This window comes from Talpa occidentalis, unplaced genomic scaffold, assembly GCF_014898055.3.
Source record: "Talpa occidentalis isolate TD23 unplaced genomic scaffold, MPIMG_talOcc4v2.1 talOcc4.12, whole genome shotgun sequence".
Taxonomy (NCBI): Eukaryota; Metazoa; Chordata; class Mammalia; order Eulipotyphla; family Talpidae; genus Talpa; species Talpa occidentalis.
In genome coordinates, this window is record NW_023601212.1 from 3,373,575 (window position 1) to 3,398,181 (window position 24,607).

General features: G+C 56.8%; 1 protein-coding gene across 2 annotated transcripts in view; it reads left to right on the top strand.

Annotated features, from left to right (window-relative positions):
* The window catches only part of ARHGAP42 (Rho GTPase activating protein 42), a 145,048-nt gene that overhangs the window by 98,287 nt on the left and 22,154 nt on the right, over positions 1-24,607 (top strand). Inside the window, exons 5-10 of one of the 2 annotated variants that reach the window (XM_037504781.2) lie at positions 10,364-10,465; positions 13,404-13,514; positions 15,853-15,957; positions 18,054-18,183; positions 22,676-22,776; positions 24,211-24,320. In XM_037504781.2, coding sequence (XP_037360678.1) covers positions 10,364-10,465; positions 13,404-13,514; positions 15,853-15,957; positions 18,054-18,183; positions 22,676-22,776; positions 24,211-24,320 — 659 coding nt within the window. The remainder of the gene's footprint in view (positions 1-10,363; positions 10,466-13,403; positions 13,515-15,852; positions 15,958-18,053; positions 18,184-22,675; positions 22,777-24,210; positions 24,321-24,607) is intronic. The other variant, XM_054692970.1, reaches the window with a different exon arrangement.

A 24,607-nucleotide genomic window follows, 5' to 3' on the forward strand; every position in this document is an offset into this window, starting at 1 on the left:
CACTGGGCGCCCCCCCAGCCGCTGCCCCCCGACTTTGTGTGTCCCGGGCTCGCCCTCCCGGGCTGGCTTTGGGGCTCCTTCCTCTGGGCTCCTTCCTTTCGGCCTCTTTATGGTTTTCAGGTGAGAAAGTCATCTGGAAAAATAATCAGCGTCCACGACAAGACCTTTTGGGCTCGAATGCCGACAGGCCGCTTAGCCCGGACAGGGGCCCCTCGCGGCCTCTCCTTGGCCAGCTCGGCCCCTGCGCTGGCTGCCGCCTCGCTCTCCAGGCCCGCTCCACCTCCCCCAGCCCGGAGGACGGGGTCTGTGCCTGGCACACGGCAGCACCGTAAGCTGTTGGTACCAGACAGATCACGGCTGCTTGATCAGGGGCAAAATTGTGGAGCCCAAAGGCATCAGAGGCTTGATTTGGCCAACCGCGTGGATTGTTGAAAATACTTGTTAAGACCAGAAAAAGACACTGGCTTAGCGGGGGGTCCTCCAGAAGGAAGGCCGGGCCCCTGCGCATCGCGGTGGGGTCCCTGAACAGCCCAAGAGGCGAGTGAGGGTCTCAGACGGCCGTGGGTTTGCGGAAGACAAAACTCAGGGGGACGTAGCGTGTGTGGAGAACACTGGCCATTGGGTGCTGGTCACGTGACACCTTGAGTGGGCGGATGGTTTTCTTCCTCCACATTCCTCTTAGGAGCGATGCCCCCTTAGGCAAAATGAGAACAGGATCGAGACAGGGGCGTCTCCACCGCTGCGCCCCAACTGTAGGGGCAGGATGGGGCAGAGCAGGTTCTCTGTGATTTGAGCACACGAGTGAAGGAGAGTCCTGGAGCCCTCGGGGGCTTTTGCAGGCTTCTACTGGGATTTACCGGGTACATGGCTGCAGGGGTGCCGGGGGGCCGGCAGGCTGGCAGGCTCCCAGCCCCCAGCAAGTCTTCACTCTTTCTGGGCTCTCGTGGTTCTGCTCTCGTGGTTCTGCTGGCGTCCCCGTGACGCCGCCTTATAAGCCCAGTCTCTGAGCACAGGTGTACCCACCTGCGCATGCCCACACCCCGCTGCAGGTGCCGCCATCAGGCATGCGTTCAGGACCGCAGGGATCCGTCATCCATCCTGATGGCGGGAGGACAGAAAAGCCTGATGCTTTTTCACTTACCCGACACCGACCTTCCGCCGTAGTGACCGTGCGTGGTCCTCCCACTGTGTCCGCACCGTGGAGTGTGGTGTGTCCCGCCAGCTGCCCGTCACCCGCTCCAGCCTACCTGGGCTGGGTGTCAGCTGGATTCTGCAGCTGTTATAAATCACCAAACTTACTCTTTCAGCAAATTTTTTATTTTATTTCATGTAATTCTCACATCATGTTTCATTTTCACTCAATGTGTGCATTTTCATCTTGGCTATAGTCCCTGTACAATTCCCACCCCCTTGTTTTGACCCTACTCCCTCCTCTCTACCCCACCCCCAGGAGTGTGTCTCTGGTCTACAGCCGCTTGTTGATCTCTGATTTTTTCTTTAATATAACTAGTCTTTCAGCAAAATCGATACCCACGGTTGTAATGACGATTGGAATGTGCCGTGGCAGCCGTCAGCCGCGTCCGTGGGTGGTGGCGCTTCCAAGTGAGACTCCATCCTCTGCTCCTGCCCCCAGGCCCTCCCGGGCCCGCGGCCTGCTTCCTCTCCCTCTGACGTATTCATTTTCAGGGGACCCGTATTCAGTAATGAGGAATTTGTTTTCATAAACAATCCTGTAAATCTCCTAAACTCAGAAGCTGTTGAAAGGAACCGTTCAATACGCGCTAGCAGATCGGCACAAAAATGCCAGCGAGGGCCCGGCCGGGAATCGCTGGCTGATGAAGTCACACGAGCTTGGCGGGCGCTGGTCGAGCAGCCGCCCCAGCCTCCCCCGGCGGTGCAGTCCAGCATCTGTCCTCCCCGGCTCCATCCGCAACCCTCCGTGGCTTGACCGGAGCGAAACCTACTGTGCGAGTTTCAGGGTGCGCCCGAGTCCTTCCCGGGCGCGCCCCGTCGGAGTGCGGTCACCAGACGGAGCACTTCTGGCCTCAGGTCTGGGGGGCGTCTCCTCGGATGCTCCTGGCGACAAGGGTGGGAGCGCAGGAGGACACAGGCCTTTCAGAGAGGGAGGCGGGTGTGGCCGCGGGGCCCAGTGCCCCAAGGCCATGGAGGGCTTCAGGGGCATGAAAAGCAGCCTTTGCTTTTTCAGTGCGTTTCCATCATTTACCTTGACGTGGCCTCCCAGCCCTTGAACAAACCCCTGTCAGTAAGCGATCGTGAGGATCTAGACTTTCACTTCAGAGAAAAGCGGGTATTTTCGGAGACCGCCGCCCGGAGAAGAGCGGAGTCGCGGACTTCAAACGAGTGACTAAACCAGCGTCTCTGGTCAGTTCTAGATGCATTGTAAGTGCCTGTGGAAAATTTAAGTGACTGTTCATCTCGAGGCGTTTCAGAAGGCTCTTTTGACCCAAACACACCAATTTCCTGTTTTTATCATAAAAATGTTTAAAATAACAACCTATTGCGAGTGATTCACATTTTGGAATCGTAAAAGTAATTGATTCTGGTTCACTTCACAGACGAGAGGGCGTCAGTGCGGGCCTGGGGCTGCGGCTCCTGCCAGCGCGCTGGAGTCTGAGGGCGGCTCTTCCCCCGTGTGTGCTCTGCGTGTGTTTTTCCTGCGAGGCCTCAGCCTCGCCGCAGCACCAGCCAGGCCTCCTCCTCTGGGCTGCCAAGTGCTTTACAGAACCGCGTCTTCCCGTCTTCTGTAGTGGTTCCCTGGCGTGGCTGTCACGGCTGCAGTGTCTCCTCTGCTTACACACAAGTTCTTTGAATGAAAAGCCCTGCCTTCCAGGGCGCAGAGCACATAGTAGGTGCTCAGTTAATAGTTCACGAGTGACTGAGGAGGCGGAAGGTGCTGGACAGAATAGTCACAAATGGGGCCTCCCTGGTCTCAGGCTGTCACCACTGCTGTGTGAGTTCGATCCCCAGCCAGGGAGCTACCCACAGGGCACAGCCGACCTCTCCTGTCTCCCCGCTGCTCCCCTCAGCAGTGGATTTCAGTGGATCTGCCTGTTCTGCTCCCCACTCTGTCTCTGGTGAATCCCCTTACCCCTCACACCTCTGGCCTGCACCCTAGTTCTTCTCTGCATAAATAAATTATAGAAAAAACAAAGACAATCACAGATGAGGAAAATGCAGGAGGCCCCACAGCTCTCCCCAGCCCAGCCGCGCTCCTGTAGCCTGGTCTATGCCGGGTTTCTGGCCCCTGCAGCCTCGGGTCCTGTGAGCATGAAGGTGTTTAAAGACGGGAAACAAGTTTTCTCTTCAGGACACACCACAGCTGGCCGGCCGACTCCCCTCCCCTGCAGACACCCACGCCGTCCATTCCGTGCTCAGATGCCTCTGTTCCGGGCCCGGATTCCAGGGGCCACCTCCACTTTCCAGTCCTGAGGATGCTTCCCAGCCCGCTCTGGGGACCTGGTCAGGTGGCCGATGGCCAGGCCGGGGCTGGGGACGGGGAGGAGCAGGTGTGAAGGCTCCACGGGGAGGCCCACGGCGGCCCAGGCCACAGGTCATCCCAGGCCACAGGTCAGGGCCTGTACTTGACTCCACGGACGCCAGCCGGGTTGTTAAGGTGAACCGCTACACGGAGCGCGGTGTCACCTAGGTGAAACCCCTCAGCCCTGCCCCCCTTGAACGAGACCTGAGCCATCTGGAAAGTTCTCTGGTGTCTGTTTCCTTTCGTGGTGTCTTGGTTTCGAGTGAGTTTCCGTGTGGACTGTTTGTGTGCCCAGCACTGTGACCCCTGATTGAGAAGCTCCTCACTTCTCCGACGGGCTTTTGCGAGCCCTGCTGTGCAGACGAGGCCCCGCCGGGGAGGAGGGTCTCCCTGGCAGGAGAACAGCTTGGACAGGACGGGCAGGAGCTGGCGATGACGATGCGGAGGGCCCGGGGCTGGGGGTGTCAGGGGCCGCCAAGGACACAAGCCGAAGCTTCCTGACCCAGAGCCTGTTTGCTCTGCTGAGAGCCTTGAACTCTGACCTGCTGCTCTGGGGATTCGTTGCCGGAGGCAGCGCGAGAGGAAGAGCTGCATGTTAGAGGAATGTTCTAACTAGGATGTGGGTAACACGGGGCAGAGCGCCTCCCCGGGGAGGCCAGGAGGTGCTCATTAAAGTCCTTTAGCCGGGAGACATCAGAGCCCTAAGTGACCGCCGTGATTTTGAACTACAGACATGGAAGAAAGTTGTGAAATACATCTTGAAGGTGAAAACCACAAGGTGGGCGCTCTCGGGCCGTACCCTGCGTCGGGGAGGGAGAAGTCACAGATCATGGCCACGTCCCGGCTCCTCCAGCGAGGGGCCCTGTCAGCTGGGGTCTGTGCAGGCACCAAGCCTTGCGGGGCTTTCTGGAGCAGAGCCTTTGTGCTGATGGTCTTACCTGCTGCCTGTCGCTGCCCCCTCACATCCTCCTGCGTTGGCTGCCAGAGGCCGCTCCCTGACGTGCACCTGGGCTTTCGCTGACCGTCAGCTTCCTTCCCAGTGACCGTCTCCAGGGACCTATATGGGAAGTCCAGGCCCGGGAGCTGCACCTTTTCAGGGTGGACGGTGATGTCATTACACGCCGAGCGCAGGTTTTCTCCCTGTGGCCTGTTGGCCTGGAGTTGCGCCCGCCCTGCGGGTCCCGGCCCGCTGTCTCCATCCACCTTCATCCCTGCGGGTCGCCGCTGCCCGCTGCATTTTCTTGTGTTTGTTCAGCTTCGTCTGTTTCCCACTGGGCGACGAGGGCCCAAGCGCAGGCAGCGAGTCTTGTTGAAGCCGGTGCCCTCGTGTGCAGGGCGCTCGGTACCGCTGCAGGGATGCGCGAGGCGCTGGGAGCGAAGGGTCGCCCGTCCCTGATCATCCCAGGGAGAAGCTCTGAAGACACCCAGGAGAATGCCCTGAGCCCAGAGGCCCGTGTGGACACACTGGATACGCCTCCCCCGTGTGTGTTTTGCAAGGAGCAGTGTTTGGGGTGAAGGGGAGCACCCAGCCGAGTCCTGGGGGCGGCCTCGCTCTGGACACAGTGCTTTGGTGGGTCCTGATCTGTGGTGGGCAGTTTGACGGTAGCTCCTGGCTGTTCCAGCGACTCCGTGCTCAGTGGCCTGCCTGGCAGGAGGGCTGGGGCCCCGGGGCATCTGGTGTTTGAGGCCCGTCTCGCCACTACCATGAAGAGAAGCCGTCCTCAGGGGTGTATCAGGCCCGACTGTGTGTCTCTGTCTCAACCCAGTGGAAAAGAAAATTCCTCCACAAGGGAGGCCGTAGAGATGCTTCTGGAAAAGGCCCCCAGAGTCGGGGGTCTGGTCAGTCGCTGTCATTCCCAGCTCTGCCAAGCTAGCTGTTGTGCTCGTTCTGCCCTTGAAGCAGAAGCACCTGTGACCTCTGGTTTTGCATGTTTTCCCCTGGACCCAGCGCCTAGAAAGGCCCCGGTGCGCATGGCCTCCGGCACGTCGGGTGTGCCAGTGGCTTAGGAATTCTCCGTGAGGACCCGGGCGGCCTTCGAGTCCCTGTTTGCTTCTGTTGTTTCCCAGCGGGGAGCAGGGGCTCCCCACGGAACATGCTTCCACTTTACCAGGAGCTGAAGTGCCTGGGGGTTGCGCCTTCACCTGGGGTAAGCCCTGCTCTTAGACAGGATTCTGGAGGGTGCATGTGCCTGTTTATGGGATCAACTTGTGAGTCTTGGGGTTTGACATTTCACCTCCAAGTTATTGTGAATTAACTTCTCTCAGATGCTCCTCGTTTGGGACTGGTATTATATTTGACTCGAGGATCGAACAAGTGACGCCTATTCTTAGCCACTGCATTAAAATGGACCACTAATTGGCTTTCAAATATTGCTGGCAATATAGAAAATAGAGACTTTGGGGTAAAACTTTCCAGGTTTGGTTTTTTTTTTTTTTTTGACCACAGGAAATAAGCAAAAGGCCAAAAAAGAATGGTGAGGAAGAACTTTGACTCACACATCGCTTCTCCGCCTTTTGGCTAAGATCAAGTGTAGAACTTTGATTCACAATTGACAAATAGGACAGATGGTTACTTTATTCAGTTTGATTAACTGCACGGAAACTTAATCCTTTCATGTGAAATTGAACTTCCTTTGAGAAGTCGGTCTTTGAAGATTAATTTACTTTTTTTTTAAAGATTTATTTATTTATACAAGAACTGGGGTATAGATCAAAGGTATGGGAGGTTTAGAGACTCACCAGAGACAGAGCAGGGAACAGAACGGGCAGACGGATCGAAGACACTGCTGAGGGGAGCAGGGGGCGAGACAGGAGAGGTCTGCTGCGCCCTGTGGGTAGCTCCCTGGCTGGCTGGGAATCGAACTGGCGCTGCAGAGGCTGCAGACAGCTTCACACCACAGTGCTCAGCCCACTGCACCACCGGGGAGGCCCTGGAGATTAATTTAAAATGAAAATCACAATCCCTGAAGATTTATTTATACCAATTGGTATGTTACTAGCGGAAGCGCCAGTGCTGTGAACTACTGCAGGTGACCAGCCTTTGCGGATTGTTTTTGTTAATTCTAGTCGGTTAATTCCCTGGTAAAGAACTGTTTGCCTTAAGCTGAGCAGTGTAGCCCTTGGCAAAAAAAGTTGTTTCTCTCCACTGCGATTTCACAAGTTGGTTGTTTTTCGTCTCGAAACTGGATTAATAAGCTTGTCATCACGGTTAACTATTTTTGAGGATTAGAGCCCGCCCCCACGTGGCGCCTCGGCAAGGTCTGGTTGGTTTTCCCTGGTGTTCTGGCACAATGCGCAGAGGGTGAAGCCGGGTTTCAGAGCGATTGCTTTGAATTTTAGGAGCGGATTGCCGTAAAGACAGGCGATTTCTCCGTCACCCACTCCGCTTCTCCTGCCCTCTGAAGCTGTTAAGTGATTCAGGCTGAGGGCTTCGCAGGCTCTGGGCTTTTAAAGGGTTAGGTGTGGCCCGGCCCGGCCGGCAAGACTATAAACCCCGTCTGGGCCTCCGTGGGCAGCCAGGCTGCACCCTTGCAAGAGACAAGCCGCCACTCTCGACAACAAGGTGACATTTCACAAGCGTCCCATGTTTGTTGATAGAACAAAGAAATGTCTGTGCGATGAGAAAGTGGGGAGGTGCAGCTGTTTAAACCTCAGACGGGCACAGCACTTGCTTGGGAGAATGAAATCTTTTGAAAAATTAAGTGGATTTTTTCTACAAAGAGCTGATGAGACTCAACAACAACAAAGAAAATAATCCAGTCAAAAAATGGGCAGAAGAGCTAAAAAGAAACTTCTCTGAAGAGGAAATGCAAATGGCCAACAGGCATATGAAAAAATGTTCAACATCACTTGTCATCAGGGAAATGCAAATCAAAACTACCATGAGATACCATCTCACACCAGTGAGAATGGCACATATTAAAAAACTAGCAACAACAAATGTTGGCGAGGGTGTGGAGAAAAAGGAACTCTCCTGCACTGCTGGTGGGAGTGCAAACTAGTCCAGCCACTATGGAGAGCTGTGTGGAGATTTCTGGACCTACTAAACATAGAGCTTCCATAGGATCCAGCAATCCCACTCCTAGGTATTTACCCAAAGGACACAGAAACATCAATTCCAAAGAGCACCTGCACCCCTATGTTTATAGCAGCACTGTTTACAATAGCTAAGCTCTGGAAACAGCCCAAATGCCCAAAAATAGATGACTGGATCAAGAAGATGGGGTCCATACACACCATGGAATATGACTCAGCATTCAAAAAAGATAAACACATGCAGTTTGCAGCAACATGGATGGCGCTGGAAGGGATCATGCTCAGCGAAATAAGCCAGAAAAAAAAAGAAAAATACCGGATGGTCTCACTCATAGCAGGAATCTAGAAAACCTAAATAAGGGACCAGGAAAATGAATAATTATAGAAAAGAAAATATCAAAATCAACAAACAACTATGAACCAGAGACACACTTGAGGGGTGGCGGGGAAAGGAAGGATTGGGGTCAAAATCAGGGGGTTGCAATTGTATGGGGAATATCAAAATAAAATAAATAAATTTAAAAAATTAAGTGGATTTTGTGAATTAAACTTGCCATTTCTTTACTCCGTGGCTTACGTGAGCTGCACCACCACGCGTCACGGCCGCGGTGACACCTCCCGGGGCCACATCCCCTCCTAAAGGTCTCATGGGTGAGGATGGGGTTTGGTGGAGGGAGCGTGACGACGTCCAGGCTAAGTCAGCCCCGGGTGCCACCTGTCAGGCCTTCCGACCTCCAGCTGCCCCTGCTTGTTGAATGTGTTCGTTTTATTGGGTGTTTCTCTCCTGGAGACCCGCCGGCTGCTGCCTCCCCAGCTCTGGGGGTGGCGGTCCAGCAAGTGGGTGCTGCAGGGCTGGGGGCGGGGGTCCCTGCATCCTGACCCCCTTCTCTCTGGTCGGTGACGTGTCTGGAAGACCGTCCCTGTGCCTGCCGCCCGCATGGCTTTTACCTGGACCCACCTTCACACGTATTCTGTTCTCCTGACTGGCCAGTTTGCGGGGGTTCACTGCAGACCCCAGTTGGACACCAGGGCTTGCTGTGCATCTTACTGCTGGTGGTGGTAGTGGGGGCACCACTGGGGATTGGTGGGTGCAGGCAAGTGCAGGTGCTACCACCCTGCAGCAGCCCTTTGGAAATGGCCATGACAAAGACTGAGAAGGGAGGGGCTTGGTGGGGAGTGGATTGGGGTGCCTGGGAGTAGCTGAGCGTAGTCACCCCCAGGAGGGCCTTGCTGTGTAGACCACCCGTCCAATCCCGACAGCTGGCTTCTGGACACCAGGAGGCTCCTGGGCCTCGGGAGATCCCAGACGGCCTGTGGCTGGGGTGTCCAGGCGCCTGGGGTTCTGGGGCTGGGGTGGCCGTGTCTCCGGGTGCCCTGGGGGCAGGTCCTGCCCTGCGCGGGCGGCCCAGCCGGGGGCACGCGGTGCCAGGCTGAAGAGTAACACCCACCGAGCGAGAGGAACGTTTCCCAGGTCTCCGTCACAGCAGCGGGGAGACCAGCCCCTCTGTCCGCACCCCTGCTTCCTCCTGAGCCGCCGCTCCGGCTTCTTGCGTGATGCCTCAGCCACGCGCCTGAGGAGCCGGCCGCCCTCTCTTTTCCAGTCGTGTTGCTCCTGGCAGGGACGGTTTTTTCTCTAGATGGCAAAAATCCTTGGGGGCTTCTGCCTTGCACCCCTGCTGTCTGGTAGAAAACCCTCATGTGCACACACGCCGGTGCTTCTCAGCCGTCTCAAAGCCACCATGTTTCTCCGGCTCTTCCCCCAGGGCTCGGTCAGGTTCTGTGCGCGGAGCTGGGTGGGGACGGCTTCCTGGACACAGCCCAGGGCGTCAGCGCTCACGCGGGGCGCACCGAGGCAGTGACCTGGCTGCATCGGCCTGGACCCGACACCCTCACCCCAGTGCCAGGCACCCCACCCCTCTGCCCTCCACCCACCGAATGGCGCTTTCCCAGCACTAGTGCAGACAACTCAGCAGAGCGTGATGCGCGGTGGTCACGGAGGTGATTGAAAACAGCAGTGCCCGGGCCTCTGGGTGAGGGAACTGGAAACCTGCATTTTGGATCGGCTTAGAAATGCTTGACGCGGAAGTGCTACCGAGACGGCGCTTCCAGAAGCACTGGAAGAAGAGACGGAATCGTTCAGGGGTAGCGCCGCCTGGTGTTTATTTACGTGGACTCGTAAATGCAAAAAGCGTGTCCGGTGGGGCCCTTGATTACGGCTGGAGCAGGTGGTGTGCCCAGGTACACACTCCTCCCTTGGGGACCTGACCCTGTGTGCTCCCCTCCGCAGGGAAGACGCTTCACGGAAAGCGGCCCGTGCACAGCTGCCCCGGCAAACTAGCCCGTCGGGGACACCGAGCGGCTGCTCCGGAGGGTCGGGGCTGGTGCGGGTGCTGCTGGCCAGTGTTTGGACTTTGCGTGGTCTCTAGTCGCTCAAGCCGACAGCACTTCAGTGTCTCCTCCTTGTCCAGAGCTAGTTCTGGAAACACCAGCCGCCTTCACAGCTGGTGTTTATGTATTTGTGTGTTGACTCACCTGAATCCCCAAAACCCCTAAGAAGTCCTTCCCTTCAGCCTCTCCTGACCCTGCAGATCAGAATCTCTTGCTGGACCCTTTAGAGCTTTCATGGGGAGCCCCTGAAGCTCCCCGCTCTGGTTCTGGACTCCCCCCGAGGTCACCTGCCTCCCGCGAGGCTGCTCCCACCTCCCCCGTCCCGCGTGGCTTCCTCGATTCACCTTTATTAAATAACTTCGCTGGCTTGTGGTGGAGATGAGGAAAACCCAAGTCTTCTCCATGCCGTGACTCAAATCTGGCTTTTTTGTTCTCCCCAAGGATGGGAAGAAGAAATTTGACAAGGAGAGTGAAAAATACTACTCCATTCTCGACAAGCATTTAAATTTGTCCGCAAAGAAAAAGGAGTCGCATTTGCAAGAGGTAAGTTTTCCGGCTGGAAGGCGGAGCGGGCCTTCCGCCTGCGAGGTGGCGCTGCCTCGGGATCCCACGGCTTGGGTCAGGCAGCTTCCTGGGGCACCTGTGCGCGCACGTGCCAGCCGTGCCTGCGCGCCTGGAGAGCAGGGCAGGCCTCTCCTCCTCGCTGGGAGTGTTGTCCACGGCAGGAAGCTCCAGAGTCCCTCTGATGTGATGGCGCATAGTTGACTGTTACTAGATCGTGACATATTTTACATTAAACATGAAATGTACAATCGTTTCAGCAGCAGCTGCATAATTTTATAACTAGTCGTCTTTCCTCCTGTCTTTCTAGAAGGTTCTGCCACGACCAGAACATGGTGTGTGTGTTCCGTGGCTTCACTTATTCTCTCTGCTCCTTCCCTTCGGCTTTGGTAAACCACAGCCGGGAGGGCGCAAAGCAATGTGCTCCTTGTTTCGTTTATTTGATGCTCAGTGAAGAAAGGCGTCCCCGTCGTTTGGGGGTGCAGGGCGGACAGGCGGACCCCGAGGTCCGCCTCCGCTAAGAGCTTTAGGAAAAAGACAGCCTGTTGCTCAGGCTCTGCCCGCCAGCGGAGCGGTGTTGTGGCTAAAGTGAAGTGGAGCCCAGTGTTTGTTTATGGAAAAGGGGGCTGCAGCTTTGCTTCTCCCGGGTGCAGTGCTGTCACCGTGTCACGTCCCAGCTCCCCGCGCCTCAGAGGCGCTGGCTGCTCTTCAAGCGCTGCCTGGAATAACCCTCCGGGAGGGTGCGGGGTGAGGCCAGGGCTCCTGGGGCAAGCCCCGCACTGCGGTGTGAGGCCTCCTGTGTCCAGCAGCGCCAGGCCCTCTCGATGCCCCTCCCGTTGGGCGAGTTGAGTCTCCAGAGGGAGCTTGAGCCGGCAGGGGAGCACGCCGGACGAGGCGCCCTGCCTCACAGGGCACGGTGTCCCAGGTGCATAGTCCTGGCCCAGGGCACCCCGGCCATACGCTTCACTTGCCCTGCTGCCAGCTGGCGCGGAGTCCAGGCGTACTCATGTCCCTGCACCCCGCTGCGGGCAGGGCGCCCCTTCTGGCTCTGCGTTGGGCTGTAAAAACCTGAAACATGGTAACATCCTGCACGTGCCCACACTCACGCACGCTTATCCACACACGCATGCACACACACACACACACACACACACACACACACCCCTATTCCAGGAGCCACAGCTCACAGCACAGCACACATAGTGGCCCCTCAGAGCAGAAGAAGGAACGCGTGACGGGTCCTTTCTCACCACCCTCCTAGGAACCCCACCCCTGGCAGGGAGCTGCCCCCACACAGCAGCTCCGTGACGAGACACTGACCCGTCCTTCCTGCCCCTGCAGCCCTGGCAGCACCTGCACAGCCGCTCCTCGCTCGCTGCTCGTGGGAAGGACGAGGCCGCCCTTACAGGGACGGAATTGGGGTCAGTTTATGCTGCCAAAGCTCAGGGAGTCAGCTAGCTGGAGACTCACTTTCGGGGTGACAGGCTCTACGGTAGATGGGGAGAGGCGGCTGATTGATATGTGAGGGCCCATCTCTGCCTGAGCATAAAACAGAAGGACAGGATCACACAGGAGGTGCAGGAAGCCGGCGCGCATGAGAATCATCGATTTCAAAAGACATTAACTCCAATTAAAAGGTGCGAAGTGTTAGGGAATTTATATAAACTATGACACGGGATTAGCATTTCCTACATACAAGGTGAGCTCAGTGGGAAAAGATAAAGGCGTCCGTGGAAAAACGTGCCAGGAAGGCCTCCCGTCAGAGAAGAAATAGACCATAATGGATTTTCTAAGTTTCAAAGTCACAGTCGTTTAAAAACAATGGAAATCAATAATAGCAACGGGATGCCACTTTAATTTATTGAAAGATAAGAATCCGGCCTTGGCGAGGGTGTGGGACACTCAGCGTTCCTTGGCATTCCTGGCAAAGGGCAGATCATTCTGAAAGTACATTTGCCACATCCTAACAAGCCTTATGTGCAAGACGGTTGAAGTGACTTGCGTTGGCAGGAGTTTACCCAAAAGAAATCATTAGACATGAGCCTGGAAATAAATTGCATGAACGTGTAGACCCAAGAGTTATCCACCATGCAGGAGGTTAGAGATAAAGATTTATTTCTTTATGCATACAAGAGCTGGGGTGCAGGCCAGAGGTGTGGGGTTGAGAGGACTCACCAGAGACAGAGTAGGTTGCTGAACGGGCGAATCTACTGAAACCCACTGCTGAGGGGAGCAGCGGGGAGACAGGAGAGGTCTGCTGCGCCATGTGGGTAGCTCCCTGGTTGGCTGGGGATCGAACTCGTGCTGCAGTGGCTGCAGGTAGCTCTATAGGTTGTGTCTTAACCCCTTGCGCCCCCGAGGAGGCCCCGAGAGTTGTTTTAAAGTAAGACTGTGTGCGTCTCCCACATCAAAATGGTAAGGGTAGGATCGCAACTATCTTGGTGTTTCTTTGGCACGTTGATGAGTAAACTCACAGCGATCCGCATGTGCTACTTTTACAATTAGAAAGAAAGTGAAGGGGAAAAGAATTTCCTTTGGAAACTCCGATGTTGGTTTCCCAGTGAGGAGTGGCGAGGACACGCCCCCTCTGCTGCGGGACAGAGCTGATCTGCGTCAGATGTGTCGGGGAAATGAACGGCTTTGACTACATGTATATGGCGACTCCACATGGATGTAAACTCTAAAGTAAACGGGGTGTTGGTGGGCCCGGGGCTCCAGGAGAGCGAGGGGCTCCCCTGACCGCCGCCTGGGCTGGGAGCTGGCCACACGCGCCGGCCCGGCCCCTTCCTGTCTGTTCCGGGGCGCCGAGGCCGCGGTGGGTGGACACCAGCAGGAGGCGCAGGCCGTGAGGGTGTCGGGGCTGGGGCCGTCTGTCCCCGGGAGCCTCGGCCAGCGATGACGTGTCCTCTTTGCTCTTAAGGCAGATACGCAGATTGACCGAGAACATCAGAACTTCTATGAAGCATCCCTCGAATATGTCTTCAAAATTCAAGAGGTTCAAGAGAAAAAGAAGTTTGAGTTCGTGGAGCCGGTGAGTGTTAGTTTCCCTGATAAGAGCGGGGCCAAGGCGTCCTCTGAAGGGACAGGCAGTGTGTTCCTGATGGCTGTTCAGAAGCAAAGGGGGGGACCCGGGGCACCTCAGGGCAGTGAGGTCCCCCCAGGCCCCTGGGGCCGGGCTGCGGGTCACCATGCACATGTGTGGGCCCCGCGGGAGCGCCCTGGACCCTGGGCTGCCTGACCCGGGTCATTGCTGGCCTGGTTGTGGCACCGGCCGCGCTAAGGCCAGAGGTGTCAGGAGGGATGGGGGTGGACAAGGTACGTGGGGAGACTAAGATCTGCCTGGTTTTTCAGGTTGTCCTTTAAGTCGCCTTAATTTACTATCACAGACTCTGCGCAAGATAAAATGTACGTGTGCGCGTAGGCCCCAAACCTAAGCCATGTTTTCACTTTGCTGCCCTCCCGAGACGTGACCCGCACGCGCCTCCCCAAAAGCTGCCTCGAAAGCCCGTGTGAGAAGAAGGGAAAAGGGGGGGCTCTTTGAAGTGTGTGGTTTTTCTGTTCCGGAGACTTGCACGCCCCTGGCGGGCGCTCAGCGCACACTGTGAGATTAAAACATTTATCTTCCACTAAGTGAGTCTGGATTCTGCTGTATAGATTTATTTATTTACATGGGCCTTGGGAACTGGATGTTTTATAGGGAGATTTATTGCAGGTATTCTTAAAGTCTCCTTTTCATAACGCTTAATTAAATTCTTTGTACTTAGGATGATATGAGAACAGCATCTTCCTCCAGTGGCACTGAGCGCACAATTAGACACTTTAATTGGGGACTAATGATAGACATTAAAACATGACACAGTGCTCCAAAGAACTTCAGGGGCGCTTGTTCGACTATTCAGAAGACTCGCGCTGTCTGTAAACTTCAAAGTGTTTTCTTAGTTTGTCTCTGAAAAGCTCTGGAGCTTCATGTTCAAGCCTGGCCATGCAATGTCAATTGAAGATATTTTTAAATTGATATTAGTCCCGTCTCCAGTCTTTTCTGGCTTCATTATAGGAGCAGATCAAATTGGAGGGCCCGTCCGTGGAGTAAGACCTCAGCAAGTAAAGAATTTTGTGTCAGTTATTTTTAGTTGTAGCTTATTTCATATCAAAAACTGCCCAATAGCTTTACTTTATAGTAAGAACATAACAAATTGTATGTGAATTGGGGACGCATATAAATTGGGGTGTTTTAAAGATTTTACTGGTTTATTTATTTTTTTTTAAAGATTTATTTATTTATTTATACAAGCACTGGGTACAGTCAGAAGCGCGGGAGGGTGAGAGAATTCACCAGAGCCAGAGCAGGATGCAGAACAGGCAGAAGGACCGAAGTCCACTGCTGAGGGGAGCAGCGGGCGGCAGGAGGGGTCTGCGCGCCATGTGGGACCCTCGCCGGTGGCCGGGAATCGAACCGGCGCTGCAGAGGCTGCGGGCAGCTTTGCAAGCCATCGCTTAACTGCTGCGCCACCGGGGAGGCCCAAGATTTTACTGGTTTATACGAAAGATCTGCATCTAGCTTCGGGTTTTGCTCTCAATCTTCCTGGTTTTGTCCCCTCCAGCCCTTGCTAGAAGGATGCCTGTCATTCCCGGATCAGCGCTGCCACCTTCTGGCACTCTCAATTTCCTTTGGCTGAATCTTCTCTCTCAGCCAGATGATGCTCAAGAGAAGCCGAGACTCAGGCCGAGCTCAGAATTTTCTACTCAAACTTCCTTTTTTTTTCACAAACTGATTTGCAAGCGGGCCTGACTTCAGACATCTCAGTAGGCCGGCCTCGGCTGTTTATAGAGGCAGGGAGAGTCATTCCTGGCATTATGACTTTATAAATTTAATCTTCCAGTAGCATCTGGACCATCGTTCACTTCTTGTCTGGCGATAATGACATCATTAAAAAATGTACCAAAACCCTTTTTGCTTCTCTCTGTGCCGTTTGGAACATACGTGAATAAACTGAGCACCACTTGAAAAAAAATCTCTCGAGCGCTTTGATCTGGGATTTACTGTGCCCGGCTTAGCGTCTGTGGTGACGAGGAACTCTACGAGGGCAGGACCTGGTCACTTGGGCCTTTATCCCCGCGAGTGATCTCTCCTGCACGTGTCTCTGAATGTCAGGGTAGGTGATAGCGCAGCTGCCCACGCCAGGACTCGAAAATTAAATCACTGCGGAGGACTGTCCCCCTGTGGGGTTTCGGTTTCACCCCCAGAACGCTGGTGCTTCTGGGCCTCACAAAGCCATCGAAACTGCAGCAGTTTGTAGAATTAGAATGTGGTAATTTCCCCAATTAATGGACATGACCCTTGCTCATGGCCTCTGTCTTTGCTTTTGCAGCTGCTGTCATTCCTGCAGGGACTCTTTACTTTCTACCACGAAGGCTATGAGCTCGCCCAGGAGTTCGCACCCTACAAGCAGCAGCTGCAGTTCAACCTGCAAAACGTAAGGCTGCACCCGTCCCCCTGTCTCTCCTCCGCGACTCGTAGGGCCCTGGGGCCTGGGCTGTGGCCAGGACGCGCGTGGTGCTTTCAGCCCCAGGCCGGCGGCGGACAGGCTCGCTCATTTTGAGAAAAGCCATTTCAGAGACGTATTTAAAAGTCTCTTCTAGCAGCTGGTTGAAGGGACACGGGAAGGAGCTAATCGTACCCTCAGACCGTGTAGCCAGCTTCATGCAGGATCCCTGCGCTGGAGCCAGCGCTGAGACCTCGCCCTTGCTGCAGCTCCCCTGCCCCGCGGGCCGGCCTCGAGCCGTCCGTGTCCATGCCGGGGCTGACCCGGTGGAGGCCAAGGCCCCGCACATCGCGTCTGGTGTTTCCTTTGAAATAAGACATTTAAACGTGGTGTGGAAGCATCCGGAGTGACTCTTCAGCGATCGTCGGCCACAAACATCGGTTCTGTCAGGCTTGGCTTGTGGAGCTGATTCAGCAGTGCCTGGACTCTCGCGTGCCCAGGCCACTGTGCAGGGCAGGCACCATGCCCACGACGGTCTTCTAAATTATAGGAGGTTTCATTTGTATTTCTCACAGATATCACATATATTCTAATACATGAATTACAAAGACAACGCGGCCGGTCGCTTTCCGCCGGGTCCCGCGGGCGGGTCGTGCGGCCTTGGCTGGGAGGTCTGTCTGTAAATGAACGTGTTACCTGCTGAGCGCTCTCCAGAGTAGCAGCTTTGTCTTCTCAAAGCTTGTCCGGCGCTTACCTGCCTGGTGGTACAGGGGGTGTTTGTATGTGGAGCTCTGCGGTTGGAGAATCCCCGGAGAAATGCAATTCATTGGATTTTTTTCTCCGTGTGTTTTGAGTTTGAGCTTTGTGCTTAGCCTCGAGTCCCTGGCAGAATCGATTTCACATGCAGCCGGGCCATTGCTTTTCAATGTGGAGTGCAGCTGGGCTTTTTCAGGAAATATTAACAGGAAATTTACAAGAGCCAAAATATTTTTATGATTTATTTCCATATGAAATGCAATTATGTTAAGATTCCTAGGACTTAGGAGAGAGGAGTAAAATCAGAAAAAGTTGTGGTAGTCGTGTTTAAAAGGGAAAATTTAGCAAAAGTGGCCATTGGAAAGATTTTCCTAACCGACTCTGAGACCACAAAAGATCTGCGTCTTTTGTGTCTGGCCTCTGAGAAGATCTTAGCGTGAGGGGTGGGGTGAGTTGTCTGTTTCCAAACATGTCGCTGAGATGATGTGGCCTGAATGCAAATGAAAATTTCCTAGGGAACAACCTCAGGTTTCCACGTCTTTACCTGCTATAAACTCACTGTCAGGTGAGTCAATTTTTTTTTTTTTTTAAATATTCACTTTTTTTTTAAAGACTTATTTATTCATGCATACAAGAGCTGGGGTACAGGCCAGAGATGCAGGGGGGTGAGAGGATTCACCAGAGACAGAGTGGGGAGCAGAACAGGCAGATCTACTGAAATCCACTGCCGAGGGGAGCAGCGGGGAGACAGGAGAGGTCTGCTGCGCCATGTGGGTAGCTCCCTGGCCGGCTGGGGATCAAACTCATGCTGCAGAGGCTGCGGACAGCTTCATAGTTTGCGTCTTAACCCCTTGTGCCACCAGGGAGGCCCTCAACTCCTTTTTGCTATAGAAGAAGTTAGAACGCGGGGCCTGTTCATTTTTCTCACTGTCACACTCACCCCTTGGTTCTGTTAGGATTTCTGGAATCCAAGCTTCAAAAAGTGCTTGGAATGAGGGTAAGGAGTGTTTTTTATTTGTGCCACAGGAAGAAAAGCGTGTGAATAATTTGTTTTGATTCCCCAAAGAACTACAGGCCCTGTGCTTTTTTGACCTTAGTGAGGAATATTAAATTCGATTGAACTCTATGTATTTCGTGAAATGCCGTCTTCTGCCACCGGAATTGTATTCCTTGGGGAGCAGATGGGCTCAGGGGTGTCCCCGAGGCAGCCCGAGACCCTTGGGCCCACTGGGGTCGCGGCAGGTGCACCCGCAGAAGGTGCCCCGCACGGTGGACACGCCCTGGGGGGCTGGGGGGGGGCTCTGGGTGAATGAGGCTTCTCTCCACCGCAGACGAGGAATAATTTTGAAAGCACGCGGCAGGAGGTGGAGCGGCTCATGCAGCGCATGAAGGCGGCCAACCCTGACTACCGGCCGCCCAGCCAGTGGACCATGGAGGGCTACCTGTACGTCCAGGAGCGACGTGAGTACGCGGGCGGGCCAGCGGGGCCAGGGGCGTCCATGCAGGGGGAGGCCCAGCCTCCCGGGCTCGCTGGTGCCGGCTGCTCCCCGCACCCCCAGGGCAGCTCGGCCGTCGGGGCCCGCAGTCCGTGGAGAGCCGGGCCGGCAGTGCGCGCTCAGTTTCAGGGTCACCTGTGACGCGGGAGCCACCTCAGGTGGGGCGTGCCTGCGCCCCTGTGCTGTGCGTCCTGAGGCTCCTCTGAGCTCCGGGAGCAGCGTGAGGCCAGCCGTGCCCCCAAAACTAGGAAGGGCCCCCCAACTTGTTGAGGATGGAGCTCTCCACACTGTCCTTGTCGTGGAGGGGGCCGGTTGGACTCCGATAATGGTCCCGCCCAACGCGCCCCCAGCGCATCCCGTCGAGGGGCCCCCAGTGGCCGCGCCCTGGCGGGTCTGGGGGACGCACAGCGCCTGCCGCGGCCGCGGTCTCCAGGGCCTGATGCTGCTGCGGGGCGCCCAGCGCCCATGTGACCTGATGTCAGGGCTCGAGGCAGGAGGGGGCAGTGGGCTTGCCTGGTCCGAGACCCCGCCCGAGGGTGCTGGCAGGAGCTCCCCTGGAGACCCGGGCTGGGGGCCTTCTCACGCGAGGAGCCCCACCTCCCCGCCTGCAGGTGTCCTTGGAAGGACAGGTGCTGCCCCGGCCGGTCACTGGGATCAGGCCCGGGGGAAGCTGCAGGGCCGTGGCTGTTGGACTCAGGTGATGAGGGAGGAGTCGGCACCCGGGGCCTGACAGTATTGGGGTCCCCAGGGCCCCAGGCAGGCTGCGGCGCGGGGGCCACTGCTGGCGAGGCTGCTCAAGCTGGGGATCCTCCAGCCTGGAGACTGTTGTATTCACTGTAACTCAGAAATATTTCCCTTCCTGGGTCTTTTCCCCCATAGTGCTGCACAGCTACTAAATTTTTATGGGTCTACGGTGTGTTGCAACAAGGAGGTTTGATCTTGCGGAGTCTTTACATCCGTCATCTTTAGGCTCGGGGTCCAGTGCTCCCCGGCGGCCCAGCCCGCGGACGGCCCGGGTTTGCCAAGCGTGTCCCAGCTCTGGTGCATTTGGGGCAATGTCCAAGCCCGGGGCCTCCGATCACTTGGTGGGGGGCGTGTGGGGGCAACCGTGGGGCGCTGTGGGCCCCTATCTGGTGCTGGTGCCTTTTGTCCTAATGGACCTGACTTCTGCGGCTCAGTCTGCACGGACCATAAAGCCCTGGTGCTGCGGGCCCTGCCGCGCCCCCCTCCCTAAGCGCCCCCTCCCCCACTCTCCAGGCTGTAACCCCAGCAAGCCCCGCTGGGCCCGCTTGTCTCCTGGCTCACACTGAGCCCACCCGCTCTGTGCAGCGGTCACTGCTTATTTTCTGCTTTCCTGTCGCCGGGCTCCCCACCCAAGCTGCCGCCCGTGGGCAGATGTCATCCCCTTCCCCGCGTCTGCCTGCCCGGCTCCCAGGCCTCGGCCAGGCGTGTCAGCGATGGCACGTGTGCAAGATGCACAGCTGGGGGGCTGTCGGGCGTGCACCTGCTAGCCCCAGACAGCCCCGCCTCCCACCTCTGTCCTCCCGCGCCCTGTCTGCACCTTCCCCGGGCCTGGGGAGTTTTGTGTGTGTGCTTGGGCTCTTTAATTGGATTATAAAGCTTAATTGGAAATTTTGTTTTAATTTTATATATTTTTTACATCAGTCTTCATTTTTGCACAATGCATGCATTTTCATCTTGGCCGTAGTCCCCATACAATCCCCACCCCCCTTGTTTTGATCCTACTCCCTCCCCCCCAGCCCGTAGCGTGTCTCTGGATTATAGCTAAAACTCAGAGGATTCTAGCCCTGTGGAGTTACTTTACACGGGGGCCGCTGTCACAGCCCTTTCTGCTGCCGTCATTTAAAAGCCTCGGTAGGACCACCCGCCCCGCCCCCTGCGGCGTAGCGCGGCGCTCGGGCTGCACCGAGCGGGCACGTCCCTGAGAAGCTGCAGATGAGATCTAGGCTGCGGCCCCAGGCTTGATCCGTTGTGGAGGCAGGAGAGAGGCCACGCAGTTAGCGACCAGCGATGGCGTCTGTGGGCACGGTGGTGGGTGCAGGTGGCCTGTCCAGGCAGGAGCCCACGGCTCGGCCCCCGGTCAGGGATGGACTTTCCACGGGACTCGCCTGGACGACACTGAGACTCCAGTCAACCCAGGGAGCCCGGCCCCGGGGGAGACATTTTTGGGGGGAGACAGTTTACGGGGGATCCTGCTAACAGGCTGGCGTCCACAGCCCCCGGGGACGGCGTTGCAGGAATGGGAGGGCCGGGACCTGTGTGAAATGCCTCGACCAGCAGCAGCTCCAGCTGCCCTGCTTTCCTGGCAACTCCCTGTTTGCACAAGTCTCGTCTCTTAACTCTTCCAACATCTCTTGAGAGTTGTCCCTCTAAGAGCCGCCCCGCCCACGCCCGGCGCTGCCCGCTGCAGCCCAGCGCCTGTCTTCCACGTAAAAATGCTCTTTATAATGCCTCACTCGGAAACCCCTCGATGAAATGTTGGCACTTAGTAGGAATTCCGAAAATGTTCATTTCCTCCCGTTCTGCAAACATCCTCTCAGCAGCCTCCGCTGGTTTCTGGGGAAGACCAATAAACTTGCTTTATTTTGCAACTTTAGAGCTGCAATAAATTTTGCTTTTCCCAGCGTTTGCCTCGGGACTCCCGAAGCGCTTGCCTGAGGACGTCTGCCCTGGCCCCGTGCCCGGCACTTTAGAGGAAGCATCACGGGCGGGCGGCGGCCGTGGCGGTCAGAGGCAGGAGGCCCCGCAGCGAGGGGGGCAGGCGAAGGCATCGTGGGGCTGGAATGTCATCGGAGCATCCGGCAGCTTTATTTGAAAATGTTTGCTAGCATTGCTTTCTCAATGGCTGCCGGAGTAATAAAGCCGCTGCCAGGATTTCATCCGGCCACTTCCCGTTCCTCAGCTCCGCGTCCTAAAGCACGTCACGCCGTGCGGGAGGGCATCACCGGCGCGCGCCGGGCGACAGGACAGCGGAGGGCCCCGGGTGCCCTGAAGTCAAGGCAGCAAAGCTTGGCAGTGCCAAAGATGTAGGTGTCCCCCAGGACTGTGGTGGGGGTGCTGTTGGAGCTGGGTGTCACACCAGGGGAGCCGTTGCTCCAGAGAATAACGTGGACGGTTCGTGCAATGCTGGGCTCCAGGCCCGCATCCACGCTCAGCGCCCGGCTTCTCGGTACGTGGTGCTGAGCCAGGCGCAGTCACGGCGCGCACGGCTGTTGCTGGGGGTTGGGGTGTTCGGCAGGTGGGACCCCCAAGGAGAGAGAACCAGCCCCATCTTCAACCCTCTCCGCACCTGGGTGCAGGCTCGGTGGCTCCCCTGGGGGAACCGAAGGTCTCTGCCGGGCCCAGGGTCCCGAACTCCCGCCACAGCCCAGCCCCGGGCTGCCTGGACAGGAGCGTGTGCCGGAGGGCGCGGCATGGGGGAAGGCGAGCGTTCCTCGCATTTCTTCTGCCTTCGATGGTGGAAATTTTCCCATTTTAAGGAGTGATTTTGATCACTTTTCTGCCGAGCAGAGCTCAGAGGAGATCACTGCAGAGCCTTAGAGGAAAATGAGCGGCTCCTTCCGTCCTTCATCCCTCACACACGTGTCGCCAGCTGCGAACAGCTGAGCGTTGCGCTCGCACTGGTCGGCCGTCGAGCGCGGGTCAGGGTCCTGCCTCTCGCGGCCTTGGCGCCTGCGGTGCGCTCGACGTGCACTGAGCGGGGTGAGGGGTGCAATACACCGTGTTTGAGAGCGTGGTGACTGCAAAGCATAGGAGATCCAGGTGAGGGGGCGGCGATGCGAGGCTTGCGCTCGGGAGAGGCACGTTGCAAAGGTAACGTTGAGGGAAGCACCTGAAGGAAGCGTCACGGGGCATATGGTCATCTCTGAAGGCGGGGGGGGGGGGGGGGTGACAAGTGCAAATGCCCTGCGGCGCAGACACAGTCCCGCCGCTCAGGACCCAGGACCGGGAGGGCCATGCAGGGCTGCTGTGCGTTCGAGGCAGAAGGCAGTAGGATGTGAAGTGGGAGAGGGAACAGGGCCGTGGGGGTGGCAGGTGCATGGGCTTTCGCCCCGCGGGATGTGGGAGCCGCCGCAGGGGCTTGAACGGGGTGACCTGATCTGGCTAAACCGCGTGGAGGGCATCTCCAGCAGGGCAAGAAGAGCCGTGAGGAAGTGCGCCGCGTTACACGCCCCTTAGTTCAAGCCAGATCGGAAGGGATTCTCGATTTTGCAGAGCGTGTGTTGAGGTTGCAACGCAGCCTGTCGTTTGCTCCCGATGCTCGCCTGTGCCCCCTCCTCCTGCACCCCTCCCCCTGCACCTCCTCCCCGTCTCGCGGCAGACCCTCAGCCCGCGGGCGCCAAGACAGAGCGGCGGTGTCAAAGCGCAGCAGCCGCGGGGCCAGCGCCCCACAGCCCCCCGCTAACAGCCCCTGTGCTGTCTCTTCTCTGCGTCAGGGCCGCTCGGCTTCACGTGGATCAAGCACTACTGCACGTATGACAAAGGAAGTAAAACCTTCACCATGAGTGTTTCAGAAATGAAATCAAGCGGGAAAATGGTGAGTTATTTGGGGGGACGTTTATTTATTCTGAGGTCGCACGGCATCGCCCCATCCTACTAGTTTCAGGTGTTGACTGTGAAAATGCCATGCCAAGGTCACCACCAAAATCGCCGCTTAAGTGGAGCTTGTTTACTGAAAGGAAACCGAAAAAATCACGAGCTTCCTTTTCCCATAAACGTGCACAACTCTGAAAAATTGAAAAGTTGCCCTGCGTGACCTCGGTGACTTGCAGGACTCGCCAGGGTCGCCCTCCACCTTGGCCGGGGGTTGGAGCGGGTGAGTCAGGTGTAGGGGCCTCGCCTGGGACGACTGGCCGCGGGGACGTGGGTGGCTGTCCTGGGCCAGCAGCCCCAGCGGTCAGGGGTCTCGCCCCTGCACAGGGGGCCTCTGGAGCCCGCCCCCCCGCGCTGCTGCCCCGTCAGCATCAGTCCCTGTGGCTGAAAAGCTGACCAGTGGTTTCTCAGAAGGCGCGCGTCCGCTGAGCGCCTCTGGTCGCTGACCGTCTTGCGTGGCCGGTGACCAGGATGCATTGAAGTGGGAGGCGCGGCCGTCCGAACACCTCCTGTGCAGGGGGTGGTGCTTTTACACAACGTGACTGCGGCACATGGTTGAACTTATGGGTTAAGTAATTTGGGCCGTCGCCGAAGATCCCCCGAGCTGGGAGCACCTGAAGCCGGGTTGGCCCGCCCCTCCCTTAACAGACCAGACGGTAACCGGGCAGCGGCGGCCTCCCAGGCGCGTCCTCACACGGGCGTTGGCTGTCCCCGTGCTGGGCGTCCTCCAGCATCCCGTCAGAGGGAGACACGCAGGACCCTCCGAGACGGAGCAACCGCTGTGTCTCTGCTCGGGATTCCCTACAGACACCCACACTCAGCTCCGGGACAGTCTGAGCCGACGGCAGACGGATCTGAATAATCTATGAGATTTGCAACTGACGAGAAGCGAATTGGCCAGACAGTAGATCAATGCAGACCCTTAAGGTCGACGGCCTTCGATACAGAAGCGTGTCCTGTGGCCTGAGCCCGGGGTGGGCACCCCCAGACAGCTCTAGTCCTAGTAGCAGAACAGCAGCTGGGGGCCAGCCAAACAGGGGTTGAGTGGGGGGTGCGGGGGGTGCAGAATCCCAGCAGGTAGACACGGCGTGGGTGGCTCTGGCGGGTCGCTGGAGACCTGGAGGCAGGTGTCACGCCTACCGAGTGACTGATACGGGGACCGCAGGCACATCACAGCAGGCGACTCCATGGGTTTATGTGATTGTTTCATAAACAGCTTGAGGTGTTGACAACTGAGCAGTGACGGTTGGGGGGCCTCTGTTCACCGGGCGGGAGCACCCCCTCTGCGAGTGCCCGGGACCCAAGCTCTGGGGGAGGCTGGGGGTCCGCTCAGCTCACCTGGTCGTCACAGCCGTAGTCCGTCCCCTTCTCGTTGCAGAACGGCCTGGTCACGAGCTCCCCAGAAATGTTTAAGTTGAAATCCTGCATCCGCCGAAAGACAGACTCGATTGACAAACGGTTCTGCTTCGACATAGAAGTCGTCGAAAGGTTTGAGCCTGGCTTTTCTCTTTTATCTGGTCTTGAGCTAAGTGATCTTTCCTCTTGTTCGATTCACATAGGGAAGCCTGTGCGAGCGCCTGCCCTCGTTCCTGTAAAAGCTTCTATTCTCACACACTTTTCCCTCAGGAGTATTTAGCACGTGGTGTTTTCAGAAATAACTGGGTGCACAGTGCTAAAAAGCAAATTCAAAGAGGAATCTGGGGATACCCAATATGGAGGTGCTGCGTTAGGGGTGTCTCGGCACAGGGCCCACTGCCGGAGGAGCAGGTGTGTGG